General features: G+C 36.1%; 1 protein-coding gene across 1 annotated transcript; it reads left to right on the forward strand.

Annotated features, from left to right (window-relative positions):
* The first annotated feature begins 1,700 nt into the window (after positions 1-1,700).
* On the forward strand, positions 1,701-26,869 carry LOC114299718 (lysine-specific demethylase JMJ26). The gene is made up of 13 exons (XM_028244518.2): positions 1,701-2,900; positions 2,996-3,108; positions 3,959-4,058; positions 4,160-4,301; positions 4,995-5,058; positions 5,139-5,868; positions 18,040-18,369; positions 21,263-21,985; positions 22,271-22,343; positions 22,440-22,525; positions 23,212-23,331; positions 25,208-25,269; positions 26,435-26,869. The coding sequence occupies exons 1-13, from the start codon at positions 1,911-1,913 to the stop codon at positions 26,553-26,555; spliced, it is 3,654 nt and encodes a 1,217-aa protein (XP_028100319.2). The 5' UTR covers positions 1,701-1,910; the 3' UTR covers positions 26,556-26,869.
* The last annotated feature ends 771 nt before the right edge of the window (positions 26,870-27,640 follow it).

Raw genomic sequence — 27,640 nt, forward strand, 5'->3', positions numbered from 1 at the left:
TATTAATAGAAGTGATTAATTTTAGGATCCAAAATTTTATTAAATGCTTACATGGACATATGATTAATATTAGGATCCATGGACATATGATTAATACTTGACATATGATTAATATGATTAATTTTATTAAATACTCACATAGACATAAGACTTGCACCTATGTAAGACTTAAGGGTAGAAATTTGTGACACAATATAATAATATGATTCGAACCATATGTGAAATAGCAAGTTGGGATTGATTATTTTTTGATACGAATATGTATATGACGACACAACTTGATAATACGAATATTAAGCAGTTGGGATAAGTGTCAAATTTGTATAACACGACGAAATTGATACGGATGACTCGTATAATGAAGAATTAATTACACATTATAACATTATTTATACTAAAGAGTATAACGACATTTTTTAATCTCTTTCATAATTATATCTAGTTTATTAAAAAGTATGTAAAATACAATTTTAAATTTATATAACCTTTGTTTTTACTTTTAATTGAACTTAATGTCTTTTTTATCTATTATTTGGGTTAATCTAGTAAAAAATGTAACTTTTATAAATTAAGAAAATAAAATTAAGTTGAAATAAAATATTTTTATAAATAATTTCATTTAATAAATATTAGTTTCATTAAATTTAACCTGTGAATAAATTTTTAAATTTTTTTCAATACATTTGATATTTTTAGTTAGGGAAATCCAAATATGCGCATCCTTAAAAGTAGGGTGTACACGGTCCGGATTGGTTCGGTTCTGAGAAAATCCAAGAATCGAACCGATTCTAACGGTTCTGTGATTTTAAGAACCAGACTAGACCGTTACACTTGTAAAATCGAACCAGAACCAAATCGAAAAAACGGTTCGGTTTGGTTTACGGTTCCAAAAATTTCTATTTAAAAGAATAAATTGTTAATATTAACAAAATAATTACTAAAACTAATTACATTTAACTCATGATAAAAGCTAATAATATTAAGGCATTACTTAATATTACATATATATATATATACCATCCTAATATCATTAAAATTATAAAAAACCAATTAATAAAAATAAAACTTGATATTATATATATATCTTTTAAAATTCGGTTCGGTTCGGTTCGAACCGCGAGTTTTTCATAAAATCCATTAACCGAACTGTTTTTACGGTTCTCACATTTCTTAATCTGAAATCGAACCAAACCGTATGATTTGGTCTGGTTCGGTCCGGATTACCAGTTTGAACGGATTTTTGAACAGCCCTACTTAAAAGGGGTGTCATATGCATCTCTAATTATGTCATTTTTTTATTTAATTATGACATTATTTTAGTTATGATTTATGAGATCTTTAATTATGCCTATAGTTATAATTTTTTATTTTAGTTATGATTCAAAAAATATAAAATTATATAATTTTCTTCTTTAATTATGAAGTGTATATGATACACACATTTTAATATTTTTTAATTAGTTAATAATGAATTTTTTTCACATGACACATTAATACAAAATGAATCAAATATAAATAAAAAATAATGCGATATAAAATCATAAATAAATTAAATTAGTTTTAAGTTAATTTTGTAAGGAACTCAAAATAATTTAGTGTTAAGTTAATTTTGTATGGAACTCAAATAAGATCCAATGATGCTCATACATCATACATATAAGCATTTGGTATAATTCGTTAATAGAATATTTGAAATTTTTAGATTTTTTGCAGCGGAAATATTCCCTCTCGAACATGCAAATATCATTTGTCTGGTCTCTTATACATAAAATAGTTGTGCTACTAGTAAAATATTATAAAGTAGTACATTCCGCTCTTTTCCCTCTAAAACCCCCTTCTCTTTTCAAGAGAGAGAGAGATCAAAACCCATAGCGGTGGTGGTTTTAGGCGAGACAGCGAGGAGGAGAAAGATGGGAGATTCCTCGGCCTCACTGGAGACGGAAGCCGAAGGGGCAGTGCCGCCGACGCACCTCCGTTGCGTCAGGAGTGACGGCAAGAAGTGGCGCTGCACTGGTTGGAAGCTCCAGGACAGGAGCCTCTGCCAGAAGCATCACCTTCAATCGCTTCAAAAATCTTCTTCTAAGAAATCCGCCTCTGCTAGGGTTTCTAAGGCCGCCATCACTGAGAAACCCCAAAGATCCCGGCTTTCGTCGAAGAAGAAGAGGAAGAGTCGTACCGATGGAGAATCTGAAGACGAGGTGATTCCGAAGAAGAAGATGCGTGGGGTTACTACTGTGGAGGAGGACGACAACGACGATGGTGATGGTCATGATGATGATGATGAGAAGGAGGAGAGGCTTAGCTCGATGAAAAGAGGTAACAAGAATTTGAAGGGTTTGGGAGTTACAGAGAAGAAATCGGGAATGGGAGTCAAAATCGAACAAAAAGTAGGAAGAGAAGGTGAGGACGAATCTAGTGGGGGTGATTCAGAGGACAATGAGGAGGGTAATTTGGTGAAGGCGCCATCGGAGAGGAAATCGGGAATGTCAATTAAAATCGAAGAAAAAGAGGACACTAATGACGAAGGTGATTCAGAGGATGATGAAGAAGATGCTAATTTGACAAAAAGCATAAAAAAATCATCGAAACAGAAGAAGAAGAAGGAGAAGAAGGTTCGGAAACTTCAAGCAAAGACCATAATCAAATATTCTGGAGATGAAGAGGAAGCTCATGATGAAAGGGGTGATTCAGATGATGAGAAGGATGACAAAATTGAATCAGCATCACTAGGGAGGAAGAAGAAGTTTTCTAAACTGCAAGAGAAGAAATTGGGACTATTAACCAAACATAAACAAGAAGAGGAAGATAACACTGATGATTCAAATTTAGGTAAAAGAAGGTCTCGATCGAAGCAAATTAGCTTTCGTGTTGATTCTAGAAGGAGGCATTTTAGCACTGATGTAAGCTTACACTCCCTACTTCCTTCTTTATCTATGTGGCTTAATATCTATAACTAAAACACTAACAAGCTTTTTTTTTGAATAACTCTGAACAGGGGGGTGATGATGATTGCTCCATGTGTCATCAATGCATGTACAGTACTAGGAGGGTGGTACGGTGTCGACGGGGCTGTCGCAAACGTTACTGTAGTCCTTGCATTAAGAGATGGTAACATTTTTAATTTTTTTGCTGGCATTTTAAAGCGTAGTATCTAAATAATACATCTATATTGAAGGTCATCGCATTGAAGTGCTGAACTTAGGCTGAAATAACTTGCCTTTGACAAATAGTTCTCATTGTGAAATCACTATGAATTTATCTAACTTGTCTTTTTTTGAGTAAAGATTACAGAAAGCTTTATTTTGATCCACTTATAGTTTCTATACAACAGTGTATTCTCACGTGGATGCCATGGCCAATGCCAAAGTTATAAACTAACACACAAGGGTATTGTAAGCTTGCGGGTGTGCGTGCATGATGTGATTTGGATGTCATATATTCTCAATTGTGGTGTTATCCAATACTAATAGCACTATGGGGGAGAATCAACAATTTTATCTTATTGAACAATGAGGGAGAATCAATTTGTCATAGTAATATTGCATATTGAGTTGCAGATTGTTTTAGGGTTTTCTAACATTGATACTTATTGTCTGAAACTAAACCGGTACCGGCGCATGTTGTCATAAATGTTATTAATGGTTGATGACTGAGATTACTTGTCCATTTTTTATATTGCATATTGAGTTGCAGATTGTTTTAGGGTTTGCTAACATTGATACTTATTGTCTGCCTTCACTTGGTAGAATGGTTTTTTAGTCCAGCTGGTCATGATGGTTGGATGATCTATGAGATGTGGCAATTATACATGTGACTATGTCAACTGTAATTTGATATCTTTACTAAAAACATGATATGTTTGAAGCTGTGACTGATGACAAATGTGTATCATACGTGTATCCCTCATTAATTATCATGCACATTTTTTCGTCATTTTCCTTTGTATCATAATTTCCAGGTATCCCCAACTGTCAGAGGAAGCAATAGCTGAGTCTTGTCCATATTGTCGAGGAAACTGCAATTGCAAAGCTTGTTTGCGTCGAATGGATATACTTGAGGTTGGTATTTTTGGTACGTGCCTTTTGTCATTCAGCTATTGTTTTAACAACTCGCTTGTCTAGTGACTGATGACTAGTGGCTTTCTTATGTCTTACTGCAGACTAATAAATATACTGGACAACCCAAAAGTAAAGATGAAAGGATTCGGCACTTGAAATATCTGATATATGTACTCTATCCGTTCTTGAAACAATTTGATCATGACCAAACAATGGAGAAGGAGATGGAGGCTAAGATTCAAGGTATACTAAGAATATTAAGGATCACTGTTGAGTCATTTACATGCAATGTTGCAAGTATGCAACTGTTGAGTGAGTAATGCAAATCCATCCGTGTTTCATTTCTTAGGTTGTTCATGGTGAGAATTATCCATTGTCATTCTTGCAGTTGGGGCATTTTTTTTTCCCTTTTTCTAAGTTGACTTTGATGAAATTACTGGAATACTAAAATTACTATTAATAACTTACAAAAGGCCATGAAGGATGAACCAGAGCTTCGATGGCTAGAGTAGGTTCATTAAAGTGTGATTTTATGTCATTTCACAAATCTTCTGCTTCGTAGAACTGAAAACATATGAGACATTGAGTTCCTCAAGCCATTGGGGATATATATGAGGTACACTAGCTTATGCAGCCAAAACAATGCTTTTCATTCTCTTAGTAATTTGTCAATATGTGGTTGGTTTTTCTTGTGAAGAATTTAAAGATGATGCTTTGAAGCTGATAATGAAAATGTGGCCAGAGGAGCAGAAAAAAAAACGCGAAGAGAAGTTGTAGGAATTTATTTTTCCTTTTCCTTTTCTTTTTTCTTTTTTCTTTTTTCTTTTATTCTTTTCTTTTGTACAAGGGTAGTGCTCCACCTTGGCACTTTCTCTAAAACAATTTTTATTTACTAGAAAAAGAAGAAGTTTGTCAATATGTTTGCTACTTGTACAGGATTATCACTATCAGATATAGAGATACAGCAGGCTGTTTGTTGTAACGATGAACGTATTTATTGGTATGCCCCTTAACTTGAACTATCCATGTTTAGAAACCATTACTGTTAAATATTTAATTATATCATGCATTCAATTGCAGCGACAATTGCAGCACTTCTATAGTTGATTTTCATCGAAGCTGTCCAAATTGTTCGTTTGATCTCTGCCTGAGTTGTTGCCGGGAAATTCGAGGTGGTTGCCTGCAAGGAGGTGGCAATGACATTGTTGTGCAATATTCTGATAGAGTGAAATCTTATGACGAAAAACCTCTCACCTCGCTTTCAGATAACAAAAGTTCTTCTAGTTCTGAGGTTGATAAAATACCAAGACCCGCCTTGAATGCCAAGGAAACTGGTGACATACCTTGTCCACCAGAGGAAATGGGTGGTTGTGGGCATGACCGTTTGGAGTTGAAGTGCCTTTTTCTGGAAAGTTGGGTTTCAGAATTACAAAAGAAAGTAGAAAAACTAGTCGGTAGCCAAATATTTGCCCATGTTCCTGAAATTTCTAAAGAGCGATGTTCCTGTTTCAAATTGGATGGTGAGGTTGACGTTGGTAATGGACAACTTCGTAAAGCTGCTTCTAGAGAAGATGCTGATGACAACTATTTGTACTGCCCTTCATCAAGTGATATCCAACAAGGGGATCTGGAGCACTTCCAGAGGCATTGGGTCATGGGAGAGCCAGTTATTGTTCGCAATGTTCTGGAGTTTACATGTGGATTGAGCTGGGAGCCAATGGTTATGTGGCGTGCATTCCGTGAGATATCATATAACAAGGGTTCCTCGGATTTGGCAGTGACAGCAGTTGATTGCCTTGATTGGTGTGAGGTCAGTCTTTTTAAGATACCACTTTATTTGGTTTCTTATGGTGGTGTATTATGGTCATCGTGTTTGTCATCCTTGGTGCTTTTGTATATATTTTGTTCATTACTTATTATGTGAAATAGCAAATTTTCTGCATGAATGGGTTAGATTGTAAGGAGTCTGGTTTATCAGTGTATTGAGTGTAGCATGGTAGAAGGGAATGTGAATCAGTGCTAGGGAAAGTGATCTATTACTCTGCCTTGTTCTTTTAGGACTTTTTAAGCTTCTAATTTCTGTTACTTATGTAAAAAAATGTGAATGTCTTGATGTAGATACCTCCTATACTGCCACATGGTATAGACATGTGGACAATTACTTATGCCCTACACATCGGCAGAGACCTACATGTGTCAGCTTTCAACTTCAAGGGACGTGTGTACGCTTCACATGTTTAGTACTTGACCAACGGAGACTGAAGGACTAATAGCATCTGGTATATCTCTGAGTTCTAGGATTCGATCTCTATGAAGTTTGCTTACTTTACATCCCACTGAATTCAGAAGTATTGAACCTCTAATAGCCACAGTAGGTAGGTTTTAAATAATGGTGGCGGCGGCCGTAATGGTAATGGTGCCAATGACGTGGTTGCAGGGTGTAATGGCTGTAGCGAAATGGTGGCGGCAACTAGGGCTATGGTTTTTTTTTTCTTCGCACAATTTTTGAAAAACTTATTGATACACATGTTTTTATTTCAAAATCATGTTTAGTAGGGTTTACAATGATTTTTAGTTGATTTTGTTTAGTTATTAGACAAGGTGTAATATATGTATTAATTTTTACACAAGTTTTAAGTTGCTATTGGGATTTTTTGATTAGATGTATTTAACTTTATTTATTTTATTGACTGTACATATGGATAATGTTTCCATTCTTATAGCAAAAAATAAAGCATGTATAATATAAATAGATAGGTTAATAATCACAACTAATCAAGAGGAAATGAAACATATTTGAGAGGAAAATAGAAAGCCAAAGAACTAAGCTTATGTAACCATGGTAGCAATTTTAATCTTGTAGAATTTGAAGATTGAACGCTCAAAGCATGTAGATCTTAATTTTTTGCAACATTTGTATGCAATTTTTGTGCGTAATGGCGTCGTAATGGCCTTTATGGGTTGTGATTTTCAATCACACCACTACAGCGGTCATAAAGGGTTGCAGTAATCACCCAAATGGTTACGCGTGGTTGCGACCCATTTTTAAAATCGGTAGCTTACCAAGCACCTCCATCCGTAGTGGTCTTATGAAAAACTATATTGCGTAGTGTTCATTTTCGTGCAATGGGGAATATTTTTTATCCTCTTTTAGTATGTTGGTGGATTTCATCTTGTTGATATAATATAGTTTTTTTAGTCCATGTATACAGAAGTTGCACCTCTTTGGTGCCTTTAGTGGACTTATCTACTTATCAGAACCAATACAATAAAAAACAAAATTCTATGCACATGTATGAATATCACATACATGCATATGTATTTATGCAGACATACAATTCATAAACTGATGCATGCCATGGGCTCTTAACTGTGTTTTAGGCATATTTGATTGCGTGCCTTGGATTTCGTTTTCTTTTTTTTTTTCCCAATAAATACTATTGGTCATTAAATCCTTAGAGAAAAATTCAAATTTGGCCTATCCTATTACGGGGTTATTTCAAAAGTTTTGCAATATATTTTTGTGTTTTTAATTGCTCCCTTAGAGCATCTCCAATCCTTCACCAAATCCTTCATCAAATTTAAATTTGGTGAAAATGAGATCCAATCCATTGATCAAACTTGCATCAAATTAAGTTTTCACCGATTTTTTTTTTTAATTGAAGGACGACTCTATTAGAATAGTTATTTCTGTTCTATTGTTAATATTTACTTAAATTGAGGGTACGATGGTCATATTGTAATATTATGGTTTGTATATATATTTTGCTAATGTACTAATGTAGGCTTGAGCATAACATTATAAGATATATAAAAATTCCTTCTTCTCTTCTCTCTTCTTCTTTCTAACCCTAATTTTCTCATTTTACATTCTAACTTGGTATTAGAGCGACCTATTCTTCGTCAAAAACAGTTCCACAGATTCTGGAGATCGATCCGAGGTGACCGAGACGTGCTGATGTCATCAGCCATACAATGACGTCAGCATGACAGAAGCACTGTACGGACGAAACCTACGCCACTTGACTTGAAATTGCATCCTGAGACTCATGGTGATTTTTGTGAATTTTTTTTGAAGTTGTTTGATATGAGTTTTTGATTTTTGAATGATTTTTGGTTTCATGGTGCCTATTTTTGCAATCTGCCATTCCAGCATCATTTTTGTGATTTCGACTGCTGGGCGTTGTCCTAGGGGAGCCGACTGAGCCTCTTAAGGCTTCCTTTGGAGTTTATTTTGTGATTTGGTGCATCGGGTGTGTTTTCTGGGCTCAAAACAAGTCAGTTTTGTTTTTTCTGCTCAACGTTTGCTGTTGTGTTGCTGTTGCTGTTGCTATTGCTATTGCTCTTGTTATGTTTTTGGTATTGTTGTCTTCTATTCTTGTTTGTTGCGTTAGTTTTGTTGCCTATATTGGTTATTGTGGCTATTGGTTGTTGTGGATAGTTACTATTGGCAAGTATTTTGCTACATTCGTGCTTGCTTGTTGCGTATTCTTTGTGATTGATCATTATGGCCAAGATTGAAGCAAAGGCTATGCCTGTGGGTAAAGATGATAACATGTCTAAATCTATTAGTACAAAGAAATTGAATGGTGCCAACTATTTGGCTTGGGCCCATGTTATCAAATTTTTTTTACGTGGTAAGAAGTCCAGCTTCCTTGGCAAACTCCTTCCTCCTACTGATGATACAGCTTATGATGATTGGTGTAGTGAAGATTCCTGTGTTATGGGTTGGATTTGGCATAGTCTGGAACCACATGCTGCTACTACCGTGGAATTTTGTGATACCTCTAAGGAAATTTGGATCTCGCTTGCTGAATCTTTTTCAAATCATCTCTCGGGTCTATGAGTTATATGAGCAGATTTTTACTATGCGCCAATTTGGCTGGTTTCTTTCTGATTATTGTAGTAGTTTCAAGACCTTGTGGGATCAGTTATTGCAGTATCGATCCTTCACTACTGATGTGAACAAACAAAAGCAATATTGGAAGGAGTCTACGATTGCTTCTTTACTCTCTGGCTTAGATCCTGAGTTGCGAGGGTTTAAGGATCAGATTCTTGCCAATGAGACTACCTTCTGTTGCCAATGCCTATTCTAGGCTGTTATGCTCTTCACTGGGACAAGCACAATTCACCTATGGGTCCTCTATTTTGTCATCTTCTGCATTGGTCTCTAGTAGTGGTGATCATGAGTCTACTCGCGGGGGTTTTCATGGTTCATCTGGTTCACGGGGCTCTTATTCTGGTTCATGGGGTTCTCGTAGAGGTGGTTCTTGTGGTGGGGGCTCACGTGGTGGAGGTAGTAGTGGACTTGGTTCTCGTACACGTGGTGATCGCAAGTGTACTCATTGTGGTTCCCAAGGTCATACTGAACCTTGGTGTTGGCAGAAGTATGGCAAACCTGACCATGTCCATCAGGTTATGGATGTTCCATCCTCACTGTCTTCCTTGTTGTCCCTTAGCTCTGTTGCTCCTCCGGTTAATTCTTATGAGACACTCACTACTTAGATTAGTGAGCTTACTGTTGTTGTCTAGTTTCTCCGGCCTAGTCTATCTTCATCCTCTATTGCTACCATGGCTAGTTTAGGTAATTTTGCATGTGTGGCTAAGTCTACTCAGCTTTGGCTCCTAAACTCTAGTGTTAGTTCCTATGTCTCTGGTAATTCCTTTCTTTTTGATACTCTTAGACCTGTTGATCATACTATTATACTTGCTGATGGATCTTCTCAACCTGTTTGTGGTCAAGGTCCTCTTCATCCCACTCCATCCCTTTTCTTACCTTTTGGTCTTTATGTTCCTAAGTTTCCATTTAATTTGCCTTCTGTTAGCCAATTGACTCTAAGCTCTCTATTGTTTGATAACCTTTTCTCCTATTTCCTGTGTTTTGCAGGACCTCCAGACCAAGAGGATGATTGGTTTGGGACATGAGAAGGATGGCTTATACTTTTTGGACATTGAGACCTCTCATCATCCTCCGTTTGCCGTGTTAAGTGCTACTGTATCTCCTCTTTAGTGGCATTTTCGCTTGGGTCATCCCTCCTTGGCCAAGCTCAAGTTAGCTGTTCTTGGTTTGAGTCATGTTTCTTAGATTGAGTGTGAAGCCTGTCAATTTGAGAAGCATCACCGTAGTTCTTTTTCTAGTCGTAGTGTTAGTCGTGTTTGAGTCGTTTGCTCTTGTTTATACAGATACCTGGGGTCCTTCTAGAACTCCCACTGTTAATGGTTTCTTTTATTTTGTTATTTTTGTGGATGATTACTCTCGGATGACTTGGTTGTTTTTAATAAAACAGAGATCTGATTTGCCTTGCATCATCTCTAAGTTTTATAATGAAATCTTTACTTAATTTGGCAAACGTATTAAGATATTTCGGTTTGATAATGCCTTAGAATATGTGTAATCTATTGTGACTATCTTTTGTGATATTTTATTATCCATCAGACGAGCTGTTCTCATACATCCCCTCAAAATGGTGTTGCAGAGCGGAAATATCGCCATTTGTTAGATGTTCTCGCACACTGATGTTTAATATACATGTCGCCAAACAGTTTTGGGGCGATGTAGTTCTCACCACTTGTTTGCTTATCAATTGCATGCCCTCTAGTGTTGTACACACATCTCCTCATTCTCTGTTATATCCCACAACATCTCCTTTTCTCCTGTCTCCTTGCATTTTTGGTTGTGTGGCCTTTGTCCATGTTCTTGACCCTGGTTTGGATAAGTTATCTCCTCGAGCACGCAAGTGTATGTTCTTAGACTATTCTCGCACTAAGAAAGGGTATCATTGTTATCATCTTGAGTCACGTCGCTACTTAGTCAGTGTTGATGTTACCTTTTTTGAGTCCACCCGTTTTTCTCCTCCTCTGGACAATAGCTATCCACTGATCTTCTCTTTTATTATGAGGAGGAGCCTGTCTCTCTCACTCCTACTCTTACTTCTTATGTTCCTTACTCCTTTCCTATATCACCTCCTTCTAATCTCGCCTCTACATCTCCATTGCAGGTTTATTAGTAGTTTCAAGCTCGTCGCATTGTGTCTTATGGCCCAACTAGTTCATCTCCTTCATCTGAGGTTCCTGTCTCTATTGTTCCATCCGCCGATGTATCTTTAGATGATCTTTCTATAGCTATCCATAAAGGTAAACGTACTTGCACTCAACATCCTATTGCTAATTTTGTTTCTTGTGATCGTCTCTCTCCTGGTCTTTACTCATTTGACTGCAGTTTGTCTAGTATTACCACTCCCCACTCATATCAGCAGGCTATGTCTATTTCTGGTTGGAAGCATGCCATGGATGAGGAAATGCATGCCCTGTATAAGAATCAGACGTGGGAACTTACCCCTCTACCTTCTGGCAAATCTATTGTGGGTTGTCATTGGATTTATACTGTTAAGTATCTTCTTGATGGGACTGTTGAGCGGCTTAAGGCTCGCTTGGTCGCTAAAGGCTACACCTAAACTTATGGTGTTGATATCTAGAGACTTTCTCTCTTGTGGCTCGTCTTAACTTTGTTTGGATCATTCTCTCCGTTGTAGTTAGTCATTCTTGGCTTTTGTATCAACTTGATATCAAGAATGCCTTTCTTCATGGCGATCTCCAAAAAGAGGTCTATATGGATCAATCCTTTGACTATATTGTGCCTGGTTAAGAGCATCTTGTTTGTCGCTTGCGGAAGGCCTTGTATAGTTTCAAGCAGTTTCCTCGTGCCTGGTTTGATCGTTTCAGTGCTGTTGTCATTGCTTATGGATTTTGCCGTTTTATTTTTGATCACCCTGTCTTTATTTGCCACTCATCTTCTGGGAGTATTGTTCTTATTGTCTATGTGGATGACATTATCATTTTTGGAAGTGACTCCAATGGTATTGCTGATTTGAAGCAGTATTTAGGCCAACAATTTCACACCAAAGACTTGGGTCATCTTTGGGTTTTTTTTGGGATTGAAGTTGCTCACTTTTCTTAGGGCTTGTTTCTCTCTCGACGGAAGTATGTTCTTGATCTTCTCACTGAGACTGGTGTCTTAGGCACTCACCCTAGTGATACTCCCATGGATTCTAGTGTCATACTTGATGGTGAAACTGGGGACTTATTTTCTGATATTAGTCGTTATTATCGATTGGTTGGGAAGTTAATCTATTTCACTGTTGCTTGTCCCAATATTACTTATGTGTGGGTGTGGTCAGTCAATTTATGCATGCTTCTCGCCAATCTCATTTTGCTATTGTGTGTTGTATTGTATCTTACAGTACTTGAAGAGTACTCCCGGTCGGGGTTTGCTATATCAACCATCTTCCTCATTGTCTGTCTAGTGATGCTGATTGGGCTGGCAATAGGACTGATCGCCATTTCACCTCGGGCTATTGTACCTTTGTTAGTGGTAATCTTGTTACTTGGCGTATTAAGAAACTGGCTATTGTTGCTCGTTCTAGTGCCAAGGCGGAATACCGTACCATAGCTCATACTACTTTTGAGATGCTCTGGGTTCAGTTTCTTCTCCGAGATTTTGGTTTTTCTGTTCTCACTCCTATAAGCATGTCTTGTGATAATCAGGCTGCTATTTTCATTGCCAATAATCCCGTGTTTCATGAACGGACCAAACATATAGAGGTTGATTGCCATTTTATTCGTGGTCTCTTACTGTGTAAACAACTTGTGACTCCTTATGTTCGTTCTGAAGATCAATTGGTTGATATTCTCCCCAAACCTTTGGCTTGGTCTTCATTTCATCGCTTATCTATTAAGCTGGGCATGTTTGATCTCTATGCTCCAGCTTGAGGGGAAGTGTTAGAATAGCTATTTTTGTTCTATTGTTAATATTTATTTAAGTTGAGGGTACGATGGTCATATTGCAATATTAGGGTTTGTATATATATTTTGCTAATGTGCTAATGTAGGGTTGAGCACAACATTATAAGATATATAAAAATTCCTTCATCTTCTCCTCTTCTCTCTTGTTCTTCCTAACCCTAATTTCCTCATTTTACATTCTAAATGATTCAAATCTTTCATCAAATTTTCAACAACCATTTTTTCACTTTAATTTGGTGAAATTGTTAAAAGATGAAGGATTGGAGATCATATTTTTTTCACCTGAATTAGTTGAAGTACGTGTGTGGGATAGATTAGGTATTTTTAAAAAGATTTGGTGAAAATTTTGATTCTTACCATTCGTGTGAGCCTATGTTACATTGACTTGCCGGTTTAGGGTAGAGTACCCGTGTCGACATGGCACAACACGGGTGCGGGTGTAAGATATGTGTCGGATTTGGCATGGTTTTTTTGGACACGGCTGACATGAGAGGAGAAAAAAGAAGGGTTGTTGCGAGAGAGAGAGAGAGGGAGGGGGGGGGGGTTGAAACGCGCCTTTGCAAAGCAAGTCGAGTCACGAAGCAAGACTGAAGTGTGAACCCTAGTCGCAAACTAGACCGAATCGAAGGAGATCTGAAAACCAACATCTCAAAGTCAATTTCACCTATAAAATGACCCTAGGGCTTCAATTCCCTTTTGGTCTCTCTCTCTCTCTCCTATTTTCTTCTCTTCTTCTCTCTCTCTTTTCTTTTTTGACTCTGTCTTTTCTTCCTCTCTATTCTCTTTCTCTGCCTTCTATTTGTAAATGATATTAATATAATAATATATAATAGTATTCATATTATATAATATTCACTCAAAAAAATATTATATAAAATAATATATCATAAATGATATAATTTTTATTTATTATTTATATTTTATTTGTTATTTTTTTAACAAAATTTGTTATTCCTTAATTTTTTTTAAACTCATCTTCATATAATAAATATATTTGAAAAAATAACTATATAACGTATTCCCTGTACCCGTATCCAAATTTGGATCCATATCCACGTATTCCCAATTTTTAATTTTGAAGTGTCCGACCCTTAGATATGCACCCGCACCCGATACCCGCACCCGAATCCGTGTAACACAGGTGTGAGCTACATGAAATCAAGCTTTTGATCTAACTTGTTGAACAAATTTGATGAAAAAAAGTGTAGGGTTGGAGATGTTCATAGTGGTGCTGTACTGATGTCTCCTTCTGCTAAGATTCAATTAATATGACACTGTTACCTATCATCCTGCTTGGATATTAAGATTCACATCCATTCTTTTGTCATGTTATTTTCAGTTAACATCAGTGCAGAAAACCCTAGTTCACCATATCTGATCATAGGGTAGCCTTATTAATTTTCTTTCTTAATGTCCGCCTTTCATTATCAAATCATGAATGGGTTCCTTACTCTGTTGACTCTATTGATCTGCTGAATTGGTGGCTATGATTTCATTACATGCAGTGCATACATGCAAGAGTTCACCCGCACATTTATTCATGGATAACATATGCATTTATAGGTAGCAAATATCATTTACACATAAATGGATTAAATGCTTGGATTTTTTTTGAATGTCAGCAAAGAGACTAACATTAAAATAAAAGGAGATACAAGAGAGAAAAAGGACAAGGAGTCCTCCAAAGAGGAAAAAAATAAAAAATAAATAAAAAAGTCTCAAGCAACATCTCACAAGCAGCCCTTCAATTCGAAGAGATCAAAAAGGATGGTATTCCCTTGCAGGAGAGGAGACCAAAGCCCAAAAACAAGGCAAGAAACAAACTTTAACCCAAAAGGCGTTGACATTTTCCATATAACATAAAAAAATCCTTGCATTCCACTCCATTCAAATAACCCAAAAGATTGGGAAAAGAAAGCATTGTCACAACGCCCTTGACTTCTATTACCACCAAAGCCTTGAAAGTCAATCAAAAGCAGATGGGAACATGTATTTAGGGCCACTCAACAAATTTTCGTCATCATGAATAACCTATTCCATTAAATCGAAGCCAATGAGCAACAAGTACAAGTTATCCAAAGATTCCACCTAGGTCTTGCATATGATGCATCATTGAGGCTAAAGACAACAATTATGTGTCCTTATTTGAAAAGTGTCATCTTTCATGAGACTATTATGAGACAATGTCCTTATAAATATCTTGACTTTAATAGGCACAATTGCTTTCCTGATAATTTGTGATGAAAAAAGAGGGACACTAGTATTGTCAATGATAATGACAAAAAATGATTTGAATGAGAATAACCCTGAAGAGTGAACTGATCACACCCTCATGTTTAGGGCTGCAAAACAAACTAAGCTACCCGAGCTTGACTTGTGTTCGTCTTATTAAATACTTGTTTGAGATCGACTTGTTATGTAGGCAAACCAAGCTTGAAGACATTTTAAAGCTCGTTTTGTTTTCAAGTCAAACTTGAACAACATATGACTCGGCTTGATAACCATATATGCACTATAAAAAACTGAGGTACACGATTTGTGTTCGGCTCACTTGTTCGAGATTGGCTCGTTAGGCAAACAAGCAAAGCTCGAACACGTTTTGAAGATCTTAAATTTTCAGGCCAATCTTGAATAACGTACTACTTGGTTCGACTTGGCTTGTTTGCACGAGTCATGTCACAAGCATTAGGATTCAAGGAAAAACTATCAACAAAAGCCAGCAAAGCAACCAAATCCCTTGCCTCACGATCATTGAGATTACTAAAAAAATTAAAATTCCAAGAAATTGGAGCCAAACTAGAGCAAGCCTAGAAGCAATAGAAACATTAGGAGAAGGCCAAACACAACAAGCATAGGAGCAGAGTTTTAAAAGTGGAGTCACCACCCAAACATGTTTTCAAAACCTTATATGTTCACCTTTACCCTACTTCAAAGCTACGAAGGGAGAAAAAATAGGGAGAAGACGAGATGGATTTTCAAGGATAGCGGTTGTTACCCCGACCACAATAGAATTCCAACCATTAATTTGAACCCTTATTTACTTTAATAGTAGAATACCATAATAAATCACACTCACGAGGGTATCTTCATAACCATTTGCCAAAAATGGCAACGTTCTTCGCAACAATGTTTCCTACTGCCAATTTCCCTTTAAATTTAGGCCTTGTTTGTCATAACCTAAAAAAATCAAAAAGTCATTATCCTATTTAAGTCATATCATTTTATTTAAGTCACATCATCTCTCTACCCCATACTTTATAAAAAGTCAAAAAGTGCACTTATTTAAATCATCCCAAACCACCCCTTAGGAAGAGAAACAATCTCCCAACTCGCTAGATCCCCCTTGGATTTTCCAAACCCCCCCAAATCCCCTTCTCTTCCCCTTTTGTAATAAGTACATTGGCATTGATGTATCAATGAGAAACCAATGATTTGGAAATTTCTTGTCTTTGATCTCACTATGATTGGTAAATATTGAACTAATAGTGCAACTATTTGCCTTTTTTGTGTGATGCTATCGTGAAAGATTATGCAATCATCTGTCATTTATGAAACAATGTTGTTTCCTTTGGTTCGGAATGAATTAATTTAGAAAGGTGCCATAGTTTATCACTCTTTTTGGTTATGAATACATTTGACCCTATTGTCTTGTCCTCTTGAATTACCATGAAAAATGGAAAAAAAAAAAAAAAAATTATTTCTATGAACACATGCATATATTCCTCATTATGGATTGACAATTGTAAACGAGCCAGTAAGATGCATGTTTCAACCAGTGTTGCAATATGACTTGGCCTGGCAGATTGATGATCCTGCTTTAATTAATTTATCATTTGTCTTTATTATTGAAATCAGGTTTCAGACTTAATCAAGCACGCTTAAGCGAAGTGTTTGGCTGAGATTGGTGAAAGGAATTGCATTTGGTTGAGCTTTAACTAGTTTTCATTTTGTTTTTGACCTCAACTTGAGGGATGCATGGCTGCATGAGCTTGTGTATTTATAAATGTCTTATTTATTGTCTACATAATATGTAGGTTTGTCTACATGTGTAAATTTAAGCATATAGGTATTGTTGCACTGTTTTTGGAATGTGAGAGGAGCTAGGTAACTAAACATACTATTTTTGGTAAATAGCTTTTCAAGCAGATGGCATTTGTAGGATTGTTATAATACATTTTTGTGGCATCACTGGAATGACGCCCCTAAAAGAAGGATATTGCATCATTGCACATAATTTGTATAAATGGCTTTCATTACCTAGACACCTGCATGCAAATAGCTATGTACAATTAGGAACAGTAATAAATAGGCAGTCAAATGACTTTCTAGTAAACATGTATGCAAGTAAAAATATGAAATATCAATCAAAAATGTATTTTGGTTTTATAGAGTATGATGGAGACCTGGTGTTTGTTTTACCAAGTCACAAGAAAACCTTATGCAGGTTTCCTGGGTTACTTGTTAAGTTTGAAAGGAGTTTGGTTCATTTGCAATATATTCCTATCTAATATGGTTCAACTTTACAATAGTGTAAACTCAACTACTTTGGCTGTCTACTTATTTATTTATTTTTTCCGTTCATAGTTGTTTTCAGACAGTAAGAAGACGTCAAAATTGGTTGAGTTTAACCGTTTATTTAGGAAACATTGGATTCACTCTGCTATGAATGTACGGTTGGAGCCTTGCTCTGACTTAGCTTGACTTGTTGACAGGGTGAAATTAAGGTCGAGGGAACAGAAGAGGGGTGAATGGAACAATTTAACATGGTCAGAGTACTGTAGCAAGTTAACATTGTATTCAAGTGCTTTATGCCAGACAATTTGGACAGATTTATTTGACTGCTTGAGATAACATTATTCAAGTGATTTATAATGAAGTTTGGTTTATTTGAGATTTATTGTGGTTTTCAACCCCTTACTCCTCAGCCCTAAAAGAAAAAAAAGGGGGAAAAAAAAAGAAGATGAAAAATTATGGTTGTTTTTCTTAAAAAAGAAGAGAGAAGGTAGTATAGTAGGTTTAGAGGTTTGGATCTCTCTCTTTCTCTCATCTAACCCAATCTTTATCTTGGCAATAATGGATATCATTGTATGCTAGTCACTCATATCATTTCTTATATCATAATTTCTAGCTAATGAATGTTATTAGTTGTTCTTTCATAAATTGTTTTGTGAATGTGCAGGTTGATATAAACATTCACCAATTTTTCAAAGGGTATTCAGAAGGCCGATTCCACAAAAATAAGTGGCTTGAGATGCTCAAATTGAAAGATTGGCCCCCATCTACTTTCTTTGAAGAGCGCTTACCACGCCATGGTGCAGAGTTTATCAGTGCCTTGCCATATTTAGAATACACACATCCTCGATCTGGTCTTCTTAATGTTGCTGCAAAGTTGCCTAAGAAAATGCTGAAGCCAGACCTGGGTCCTAAAACATACATAGCATATGGGTTTGCTGAAGAGCTTGGACGTGGAGATTCCGTGACAAAACTTCATTGTGACATGTCAGATGCGGTATGAATTGTTTAAATAGATTATGGATAGCTTACTTCACATTATTTGTTTTTATTGTTGATCAAGTAATAGCAGACTCACTTAATTTAGCCCATGGATTTATCAACATGTGATTTTTGAGCAGCACTGCCTACGTATATGTTAGTGTGTGTATATTTATGTATTTATTAGTTTATTCTAGGACAGGATCCCCCTATTTTAATTTGGTCTCAATTTCAGCATCTATCCCCCGTTAACTACAACTAACAGAAAATTGTTTGGCAGCACACATGACAGTTTTTGATTGGTTCTTTCAACTTAATGGTAATCATAATTTTGAAATTGATTACACCAAATCATCATCACCATTTATCAATTATTTACTCAATCACAACCATTCATCATCACTAATACTTTGAGGTTCATCACATAAAAACATGCCTCTTCCAGATCCAAATCTCCTTTGTTCTTTCATCACCATCTCAACACACCTTCTTGTTACTCGTTCCCCTCCCTTCCCTTCCACCACCCCTTCTTTTTCCCTTTACTTATATCTGCTACCCACCCTCCCCCTCCACCATCCCTGTTAGATAAATTTATGCATTTCCGGTAAGCCACTTAAGAAATGAAATCGGCAGGTATGCTGTAGATACAATGCAATCAGTTTGCTTCAAGGAATCTGGAGTGAATGCATCAGGGCTTTTGGAAGAACAAACAACTCCCGCCTTATATTTGGGGGCTATCTTCAATCAATGGTAATGGGCGGTCCAATTTTCAGGGCTTACACAACTAAATGGGTCTCTCTCTCTTTCTCTCTCACACACACACACACCATTCAGCGTGGAGATTTACTTAAGTTTAGGGGTGATGGGATGGTGAGGGAAGGGGGCTGGGGTGGTGGGGGTTGTGCAGGGTTTTGGGATGGTGGGGGAAGGGACTGGACTGGATAGTGGTGGAATAGGACTTGGGTGGCTGGATATGGGGCTGTAGAGGGGTTTGAAGTGGTGGAGAAGGGGTTTTGGGTGGTGGGGTGGTTGTGTGAAGACTAGGATTGCTGAATGATGATGGGGAGGAAGGGGGGGCAGGGGCAGGGACAGGAACAACAATGGAGGTGGTGTTGCTGATGGATGAGAGGGTGGTTATTGAGAGTGTATACATAGTACACAATATATGTTGAAGAAGAGTAGTATTTTGTCAAAAATACCCCCTCTTCATCTGGTATTTAACAGTAATAGACGGATGGTTGGGATTGAGACTAATTTAAAAGATAGGATTTAAATTGATGAAATTAAAAATTTGTGGTTTGATATGTTACAAGGGTTAAACCCTAGGTTTATTTTTTATAATTTCCCCATTTTTTTGGGCCTTGGTGATTTCTAACTAATAGAACCAGCCTGTGAAGATGTCCAAAGCAATTAAAAATTCAATAATTTGGGTAGATTGTAGTGTCATGTTATTTGAATTCTTTTGATTAATGTATGTAATTTATCTTCTGAAGGACTAAGGTTACGATGGTAATTTTTCAAATTGAATTTAAGCATTGTTTAATGTTTTGAAAACTTTCAGTTTGGTTCCACCGTTCCAGTAAATGTCTTGATTCAAGATTGGGTATTTGATCTGGTATGGATTAGTTAACTGGCAATTAGAACAATCCCATAAAAAGGGGATGGCGAAAAATGTTTAAATGGTTCTTGTACCTTGATTAGAAATCAGTGATATGATACAGAGGCGTGGTAATAAAGCAAAGCATTTATGGTGATATGCGAAGAAAAATTAGTAATTATGCTTAAATATGTTCACACACTGAATAGCAACACTGAAGCAAAAAAGAACTTTTGAAGACATACAAAAAATGAAGAGTTACTAACAGGACCTTTACCACAAAAAAAAGAAAAAAAAACTCTAATCTGTTTGTATCTACAATGGCAGCAAAGAATGTATAAAAAGAAGAAATGGGAGAAAGAATAGAACCCACAAAAAAAACCAAGACACTTGCCGTAAACAGAAAACTTGAACAAAGTAGATAACTATCTTCCTTGGTTCTTTGTTGTATTGTACATATGATGATGTTCTAGTATTTTGCCAACAGTGGTTGGTTGCCGGAGATTGTTTTTAGTAATATGTCATATTTTAGTATTTGATCTTCTTTGTTCTAAGGTTCATCATTATAGGGGAATGACTCCTTTCCATACTGGGCCCACAACGATTATCCAAATCATTTCATTTTGTGGGTCTCACTCTGGGCCCACATCGATTATCCAAATCATTCATCTTGTAAACCTTAAAGTGAAGACTATCTGTGCAAAAAATCAGCTTCATCAGGTATCAATGAATAGATGAACAAATCTCATTTTGTTTTATAAAATGGACAGTTTAAGAGTTTAAGTTTAAACTTGTAGTTGTCATCGATTTAAAAAAAACAAAATGTAATTTGTTCATGTGCCTAGTGATGTTCGATGAACCTAATTTTTTGCTCAACTCATCTTTACTGCTGGGCCTACAAGATGAATGGTTTGGATCATCATTGTGGGCTTGGGATGGGTCCCACGAAATAGATTATGAAAGTGTATAGAAGATAGTGGTATGGAGGGGAGTCATTCCCTCATTCTTGTCAATGACACAATGGTATTCTGTGAATCGGTGATTGGATGTTCTGTTAATTTAGTCTCAACATTGATCTGTTGATTTCCTTGATTAGCCTTATTCTGAGAAATCTCTGTCCATGGTTTTTGAGTACTTAATAATTATGAAGTGGGAGTTGGCATGAGTGTGAGTGCATCTGTTGGATCTGACATTGGTGAGGCTTGTAGGAATACTAATGAATGGATCTTTATGGATAATGAATGGATCTGCAGTCATACTTTTTTCATATATACATTGTTTTTAATCATTTATTGCATTTACACTTCTTCAGGTGAATGTGTTGACTCACACTGCAGAGGTGAAGCATACTTCTGAACAGCTTTCTATACTAAAAGGACTGAAAAAGAAGCATGATGCTGCTGACCAAAAAGATCTCTTTGGTACAATTGGTACAGAGATTCAAGGTTGTGTGAAGCATGTGCCAGAATCCAATGGAAAGTTGATGTTAGAGACAGCTGAGACTAGGTCATGTGATGAAGATCGTGCTGTTATTAAAGCTGAAGAAATGAGAGAAGAAGATGCTGATTCTTCACGCATAAAAAATGAAAATATTGAAGTGCAAGATCTTATAGTTGATGGAATAAATGAAGCTTCCAGTTTGCCATCAGAACAGATAACCAATGCTGATGTGTTGGAGGAAACCAGAAAGGGAATACAGGTGTCAAGACGTGGTCGTGGTAAAAAAAGGAAGGGTGGGAAATTGCGTAAGGGATTGGACATTAAGTCAGAAAATTTGTTGACTGAGGTTGTTGATGCTGCCAATTCTCAGGAAGAAGGGGGAACTAGGAATGAGGAAGATGACATGCATTGCTCAACAAATGAAGAGAGTCTGCAAGATGAGTCTGTTTCTGAGAACAAGTTGAATGGATTGGAGACAATGAAGGGAGGTGCTATTTGGGACATTTTCCGGCGCCAAGATGTTCCGAAGCTACAGGAATATCTTAGAAAGCACCATAAGGAATTTAGGCACATCAATTGCCATCCGGTAGAGCAGGTAATACAACTTCCAATTTGATGCCTCTTTTGTTCTTCTACAAAAGTTATTTTTATATGAAAGATGCACATACTTTGTTTCAACTAATTGCTTACTTCTCTATGATCCAAGTTTGGTAACTGTAAACTACAAACCTCTCTCTCTGTCTCTCTGAAAAAGAACCAAGTATAGAATCTAGTTTGACCGGTGACATTCTAACAAATTAATTGGTAGAGTTTGAACTTCCAATGATGTTGATTACAACTCATTATACTTTTTATGATAATTGATATATTTATTTTACAGGTTGTTCATCCTATTCATGACCAGACATTCTACTTGACTTTACATCACAAAAAGAAACTCAAAGAGGAGTTTGGTTAGTTGTTATTTACTTAAGTTTGGTTGGCCTATATTATTTTCGTACTTTTTTGTTTTACTTTTGCCTAATAACATTTGTTGGTGCTTAATGAAGGAGTTGAACCATGGACATTTGTGCAAGAACTTGGAGAGGCAGTCATTATACCCGCTGGATGTCCTCATCAAGTTAGAAACCTAAAGGTACATAGGCACCAAGATGATACTTTTTGAAACTGTCCTATAGACTTTTATTTTATATGTAAAAGTTATTGTATAATGTCATCAATAGATTCAATACTGACTTGCTAGTTTCATTTTTTTACTTCAATAGATTGACTCCTTTTTTATTTTTATTTTTAACCACAAAGTCCTTTAAGCAAATAATATATCAACTAGGCTGCTCTTTTATGCAGTGATTTCAACCTACAAGCCTCTTGCAGCATCTTTTTTTATTCCCTCTGCTTTCTTTTCCCTTAAATAGGCCAGAATCTCTATACACGAAAATGAGTCTTACTAACACATGGAAAACTTGTAACTTGTCAGCTTGTTGCTCCGACCTGTTCTTGGGATTTCCCATGCTTCCTCTTAGCATGCAAATATCTTGATCTCTGTGACAAATTTCCCTTTTTGTCTAGGCTGTACTAGAAATATCTTACCCACATGATGAAGTTCCCTTGTAGCATGTGGAAGTTTTCTTGGGTAATGTAGTACATGTGGATTTAAGATTGGGTTTTATTAGGATTAGTTAATATATTTTATTTTGGAATATTACGCATATATAAATAGTGGAACTGACCTGTATGTCTTCTCAGATTGTCATTTGGTTTTCATGATCTTTCTTATATATTCTTCTAATTTATTTATTTTGGGTTTCATATTATTTCCAGTCATGCATAAAAGTTGCTCTTGACTTCGTTTCACCTGAAAACATCCCTGAATGCATCCATTTGACTGAGGAATTTCGTCATCTTCCCCCAAATCATAGGGCTAAGGAAGACAAACTAGAGGTATATTTCATTACTTCCTGTATTACATTGTATTTGCTGAATGTTTTGTTGTTTTTCTTTATTGTTGTTATCATTATTTTATTAATGGGGAAAATTTGTACTCAGATTTTTACTAGTTGAGAACTACAGATTAAGATTCAAAATAAGGAGCCCAAGACTGAAACTAAAAGGTTGAAGAAAAAATAAAAGAACTCGGACTTTGATATTGGTTACATTCTACTAGGGATGGCAACTAGTTTAGTTTTTTCCTCGTTATTAAAAAAAGCAGTCAAGTTTTTTGTGAGGGCCCCTATTCTCCTCCCCTGCTTGGGGTTGAATTTTTTCCCCACCCTCGACTCCATCTCACAGGTAGCTGAACCCGTTCTTCTGACCTTCCGTTGAAATTTTTATAAATAAATTAAAAATCAATCTTGATAATGTAAAAACATTATTAATCAAAATTTAACATTACAAACCAAGGTGTGGCATATATATTTTTAAACTTGTACAAGTAAAAAATAAATTGTTTTTAATATACCCGGGTTGGGTGAGCCAATACTTCCCCCGCCCTGTACGTGAGAAAAATAACCTGTCCTGCCCCCAAATGCTCTTTAGGTCAGGGAAAAACCACAGATTTCAGGACAGGACGAGCCAAAATGGAATCCTTGCATTCTACCATGATGCTGGTATTCCTTGAAAAGAACTATGGTTTCTCTTAATTTGGATATTTCAGAGTGCATCCAAAATGTGTTTTTTAAATCGAGCGCTTCTCAGTTTACATCAATGTCAATTCCATCCTATTCCGGTCAAGATGTACTGTACGAGATCAAGAATGGGAAATACTACATGCAGTTTCTTTTTGCTGAATATCTTGGCTCGTACTGGACTGTTCCTTATGTACTGGATAATTTTCGGTGTACAGTCCGGTACACCAAAAATATAACTTTTCCTGGCAAATGCCCACTGATGACTTTAACAATTATCCAAAGTTTCCCAATTCCCAAACATGTTTCCCGACGAAAAACTTTCAGTTCGACCCTGAAGTCCAACTGTGTAAACAAACCATCCAAGATATTTGAGCAAAGAGAAGAGATTGTCAAAAAAAAACTAACCCAACATCATTTGATTGACAGATTTGAGAGAGAGAGAAGATATTAGAGGGGGTGAGAGGGATACTGGGTGTTTGACAGAGAGCTTAGCACGTGTAAGAGATGAACACGTGTAATACTATCTTTTTTGGTTTGGTTTAGTTTAGTTTAGTAATGCTATGACTTGTCACTTCGATATTATTATAACTTCAGCTATACTACATGTAATATTATCGTATCACCTTTTTATTTTATTAATGCTTTCACTTCTCATGTTTAAGTAGGTTTTTTTCTCTACCATTTTATGTTATTTCTTTTAGAAAATATACCTGTGTTGGACAACATGTGTATGTCGTGCCTAAATGGTTTGGTGTTGAACCTTGAATGCCACGCTACATATATTAAATTTTCTAGGTAATTATAATTATTTTCGATAAATATATTAAATATATAGCAATAAATTTGAAATGGAGTGCGGTATGCATGGGTACCTGTACATACTGTGCCAATGAAAAAATGGTACACTGGCCTGTATGGGATTTTGATTACTTTGGTTTCCATGCTTTTGATGAAGTAATGAAAAGTAGCTTTCAGTAGTAGTTTCTGGTAAGAAACCTGTATTTGGCATTGATGATATGTTGAGTATGGTAACTGCGGTCCACTAGGTCTTTGTGCATCACCATCCTAAATTCTCGATCTCAGCCAATATCTTGATATCTTCCAAATATGGCATGTTTTGGTTCATAAAGTGCTTTTGCTGCATGTATGGTTGATAATTTTGTCCTTGATTTTCACTCTGGATGAAATAGGTAAAGAAGATGTCTCTTCATGCTCTAAACCAAGCGGTGGCTAAACTAGAGAAGCTCACACGGTGAGTATAAGTTTACATGAACTCAATTTCTTGTTTCCTATTTTCTTGTTTGTTGCATGCTGCTATTTTCTTGTTTCTAAAGCTGCCATATCCTCTCTTGAATTTGTTTCTAATTCAAGCTCTGCAACGTGATAGAGTTGGAGAAGGATTTGGAAATTGTTTAAGAATCATTTGTTGTGGAATTATATACTTTTAATATTCTTCTTTCCTTGGACAAACAAAAAAATAAAGGGAAAAAAATGGAAGACATTTTCTCAATGTAATTTTTTTTTTTTTTTTTTTTAATTCCTGTGCAGTTTACATGGTACTATTCATGTTGCTAAATGCTCTTTCTAGCACTTTTTAAGTGTAAACTGGATTTCAGTCTCTGAGTTAGACTGCCATATGCTGCAACCTCTTGGAACTTGCATATGCAAAATTTGACAAGCATGTTTTATGTTCCCTCTGAGGTTGTTTTCATGGGGGGGATTTTATTGTGATTGTTTCTGAACATTTCTAATACATTTTTTTTGCACTAAACTCCTTGCTACTTCCTTAGGCACCATAGAGAGAATGCTTTTGAAGTAGGACATTCCCAGAACTTTATAAATCTCAACCTAAGAAGTACATATGATTCTAAGGTGGCATGTCTGTGTTGGACATCAACAAGTGCACGGACACTTACTGACACTTATTTGACACTTCCGACATGCCACCATCTGTCAGACACACTTCCAAACATGTTCCATTATTTTTATACTACGACACTCTTTGGACATTTGGAGGGCATACAATTCCATCATTTAAAAGACGCATGCAATGCATTATAAATTTGAACAACATAACTTGGGATCTAATGATAAATGAAAAATAATGTCGATTTACACCTACTAAAAGTCAATACTTTTTTAGACTTTAAAATTCATATTATGTTTTATATTTTTATTAACATTAAATGAAATATCCACATATAAAATTACTTATTTTGCGCCACCAGGGACGCCAAGCCTTACTGTTAGGTCAAACTGCCTGATAGGCGAGGCTAGTGCTAGTGGGTAGTCACACATATCTGAGGTTTTACCCTGGTCTCACCGAAGGTGTGATTATGGAGTTCCTTGCTATCAAAAAAAGAGCTGCCTTTTAATTAATTGCCATATAAGTGTGTTAATTGATTTGTATCTTCCAGGTGCAAGACAGTGAACGCTGAGGCATCACAATTGGAAACTACAGTACCATGCCCAGACTCATGTCAACTGTTAGACGATCTCCCTCCATCTTCCCCAGCATCAACTCCATCTCCCACCTGATTTGATGGTATACGTCGAGTATGATCCAAGTCCATGTCAGAGATAAAAGTCGGATACAATTGGGAAAATCTTTTACTGATCCTGCTTTATTGTTAACCATTTTAACTTCTGTTGTCTAGTAAGCCAGGGTTTTGTGCAGTCCCGCCTGGTGGTTGTTTCTGGGAGACCCCTTGTAAAATTAAGCATATAGAAAAGTGTTCTCTCGTCCTAAATATTGACATTGTGACCTTACATAGCTTTCTTGAAAAAGAAGAAAATATATTATTAAGTCTGGCAGGATTGATCCTTCCAGTTGATTTGTGTTTTTGTTTTAATTTGTGTTTTGCATGTGAAATATGGCTTTGCTATTAATTTCTTTTGCTAAGGCTAATAAAACCTTGGATTCATCCTAAAAACTGTGATTCCTCGTAAACCCTCAAGCCTAGGGATTCCTCAAGTAGAAACCATTAGATCATTGCTGTGTTTGGCAATGAGTAATTTGTGGCTTGTAGAATCTTGGAATCTGGTACATTCTTGCCTAGCTTGTAATCGGTTTGTTTGGGAAATTAGGAAATAAAAGAAAATATTATTTAGGAGAGAAAAGAAAGGAGAAGAGATAAGGGTAGTGGTATTCTCCTTATTTGGATAATTTGGGACAGAAAATTAAAAGAAGTGGGAAAAAGTGCACATATGTGGTGAAGTAAATGTAGTGATATACATAGTATTTTTCAAACAGGTAAAGGTTGAAAGAGGTATTCTCTTTTATTTTCTGAATAAAATCATGTAATTTAAACAGTGTAGATTCTAAGCTAAACTCTTTATTTTATTTTATGTTTTTATGTTTTTATTTTTTATTTTTTATTTTTAAGGGCAGCTATTATTGAAAGAAAAAAAGAAAACAAGGATGCAAGAATGTAAGATGGTAATAGTGGAACATACGAGCAAACTTTTTCTACACCAAAAAAATGAAGTTTCGGTCAGTGTATTTTGGCGACACATTTGCAGCACTTTCAAAAAATTTTTTTGGTCCCAATTTACTTTCAATTATTAAATTTAATATATGAAAATTTTAATACATGATTCAATAGTTAAAAGTGCATAAAAAT

The sequence above is a fragment of the Camellia sinensis genome, chromosome 1 (assembly GCF_055761805.1).
Source record: "Camellia sinensis isolate YWXY chromosome 1, ASM5576180v1, whole genome shotgun sequence".
In the NCBI taxonomy this organism is placed as follows: Eukaryota; Viridiplantae; Streptophyta; class Magnoliopsida; order Ericales; family Theaceae; genus Camellia; species Camellia sinensis.

Excerpts from the sequence above, each read along its gene's own strand:
- LOC114299718 (XM_028244518.2), top strand. The coding sequence starts at position 1,911 with ATGGGAGATTCCTCGGCCTCACTGGAGACGGAAGCCGAAGGGGCAGTG. Across the intron at positions 5,869-18,039 it reads ATTGCCTTGATTGGTGTGAG|GTTGATATAAACATTCACCA; the intron begins GTCAGTCTTTTT and ends GTGAATGTGCAG. Across the intron at positions 25,270-26,434 it reads AAACTAGAGAAGCTCACACG|GTGCAAGACAGTGAACGCTG; the intron begins GTGAGTATAAGT and ends TGTATCTTCCAG.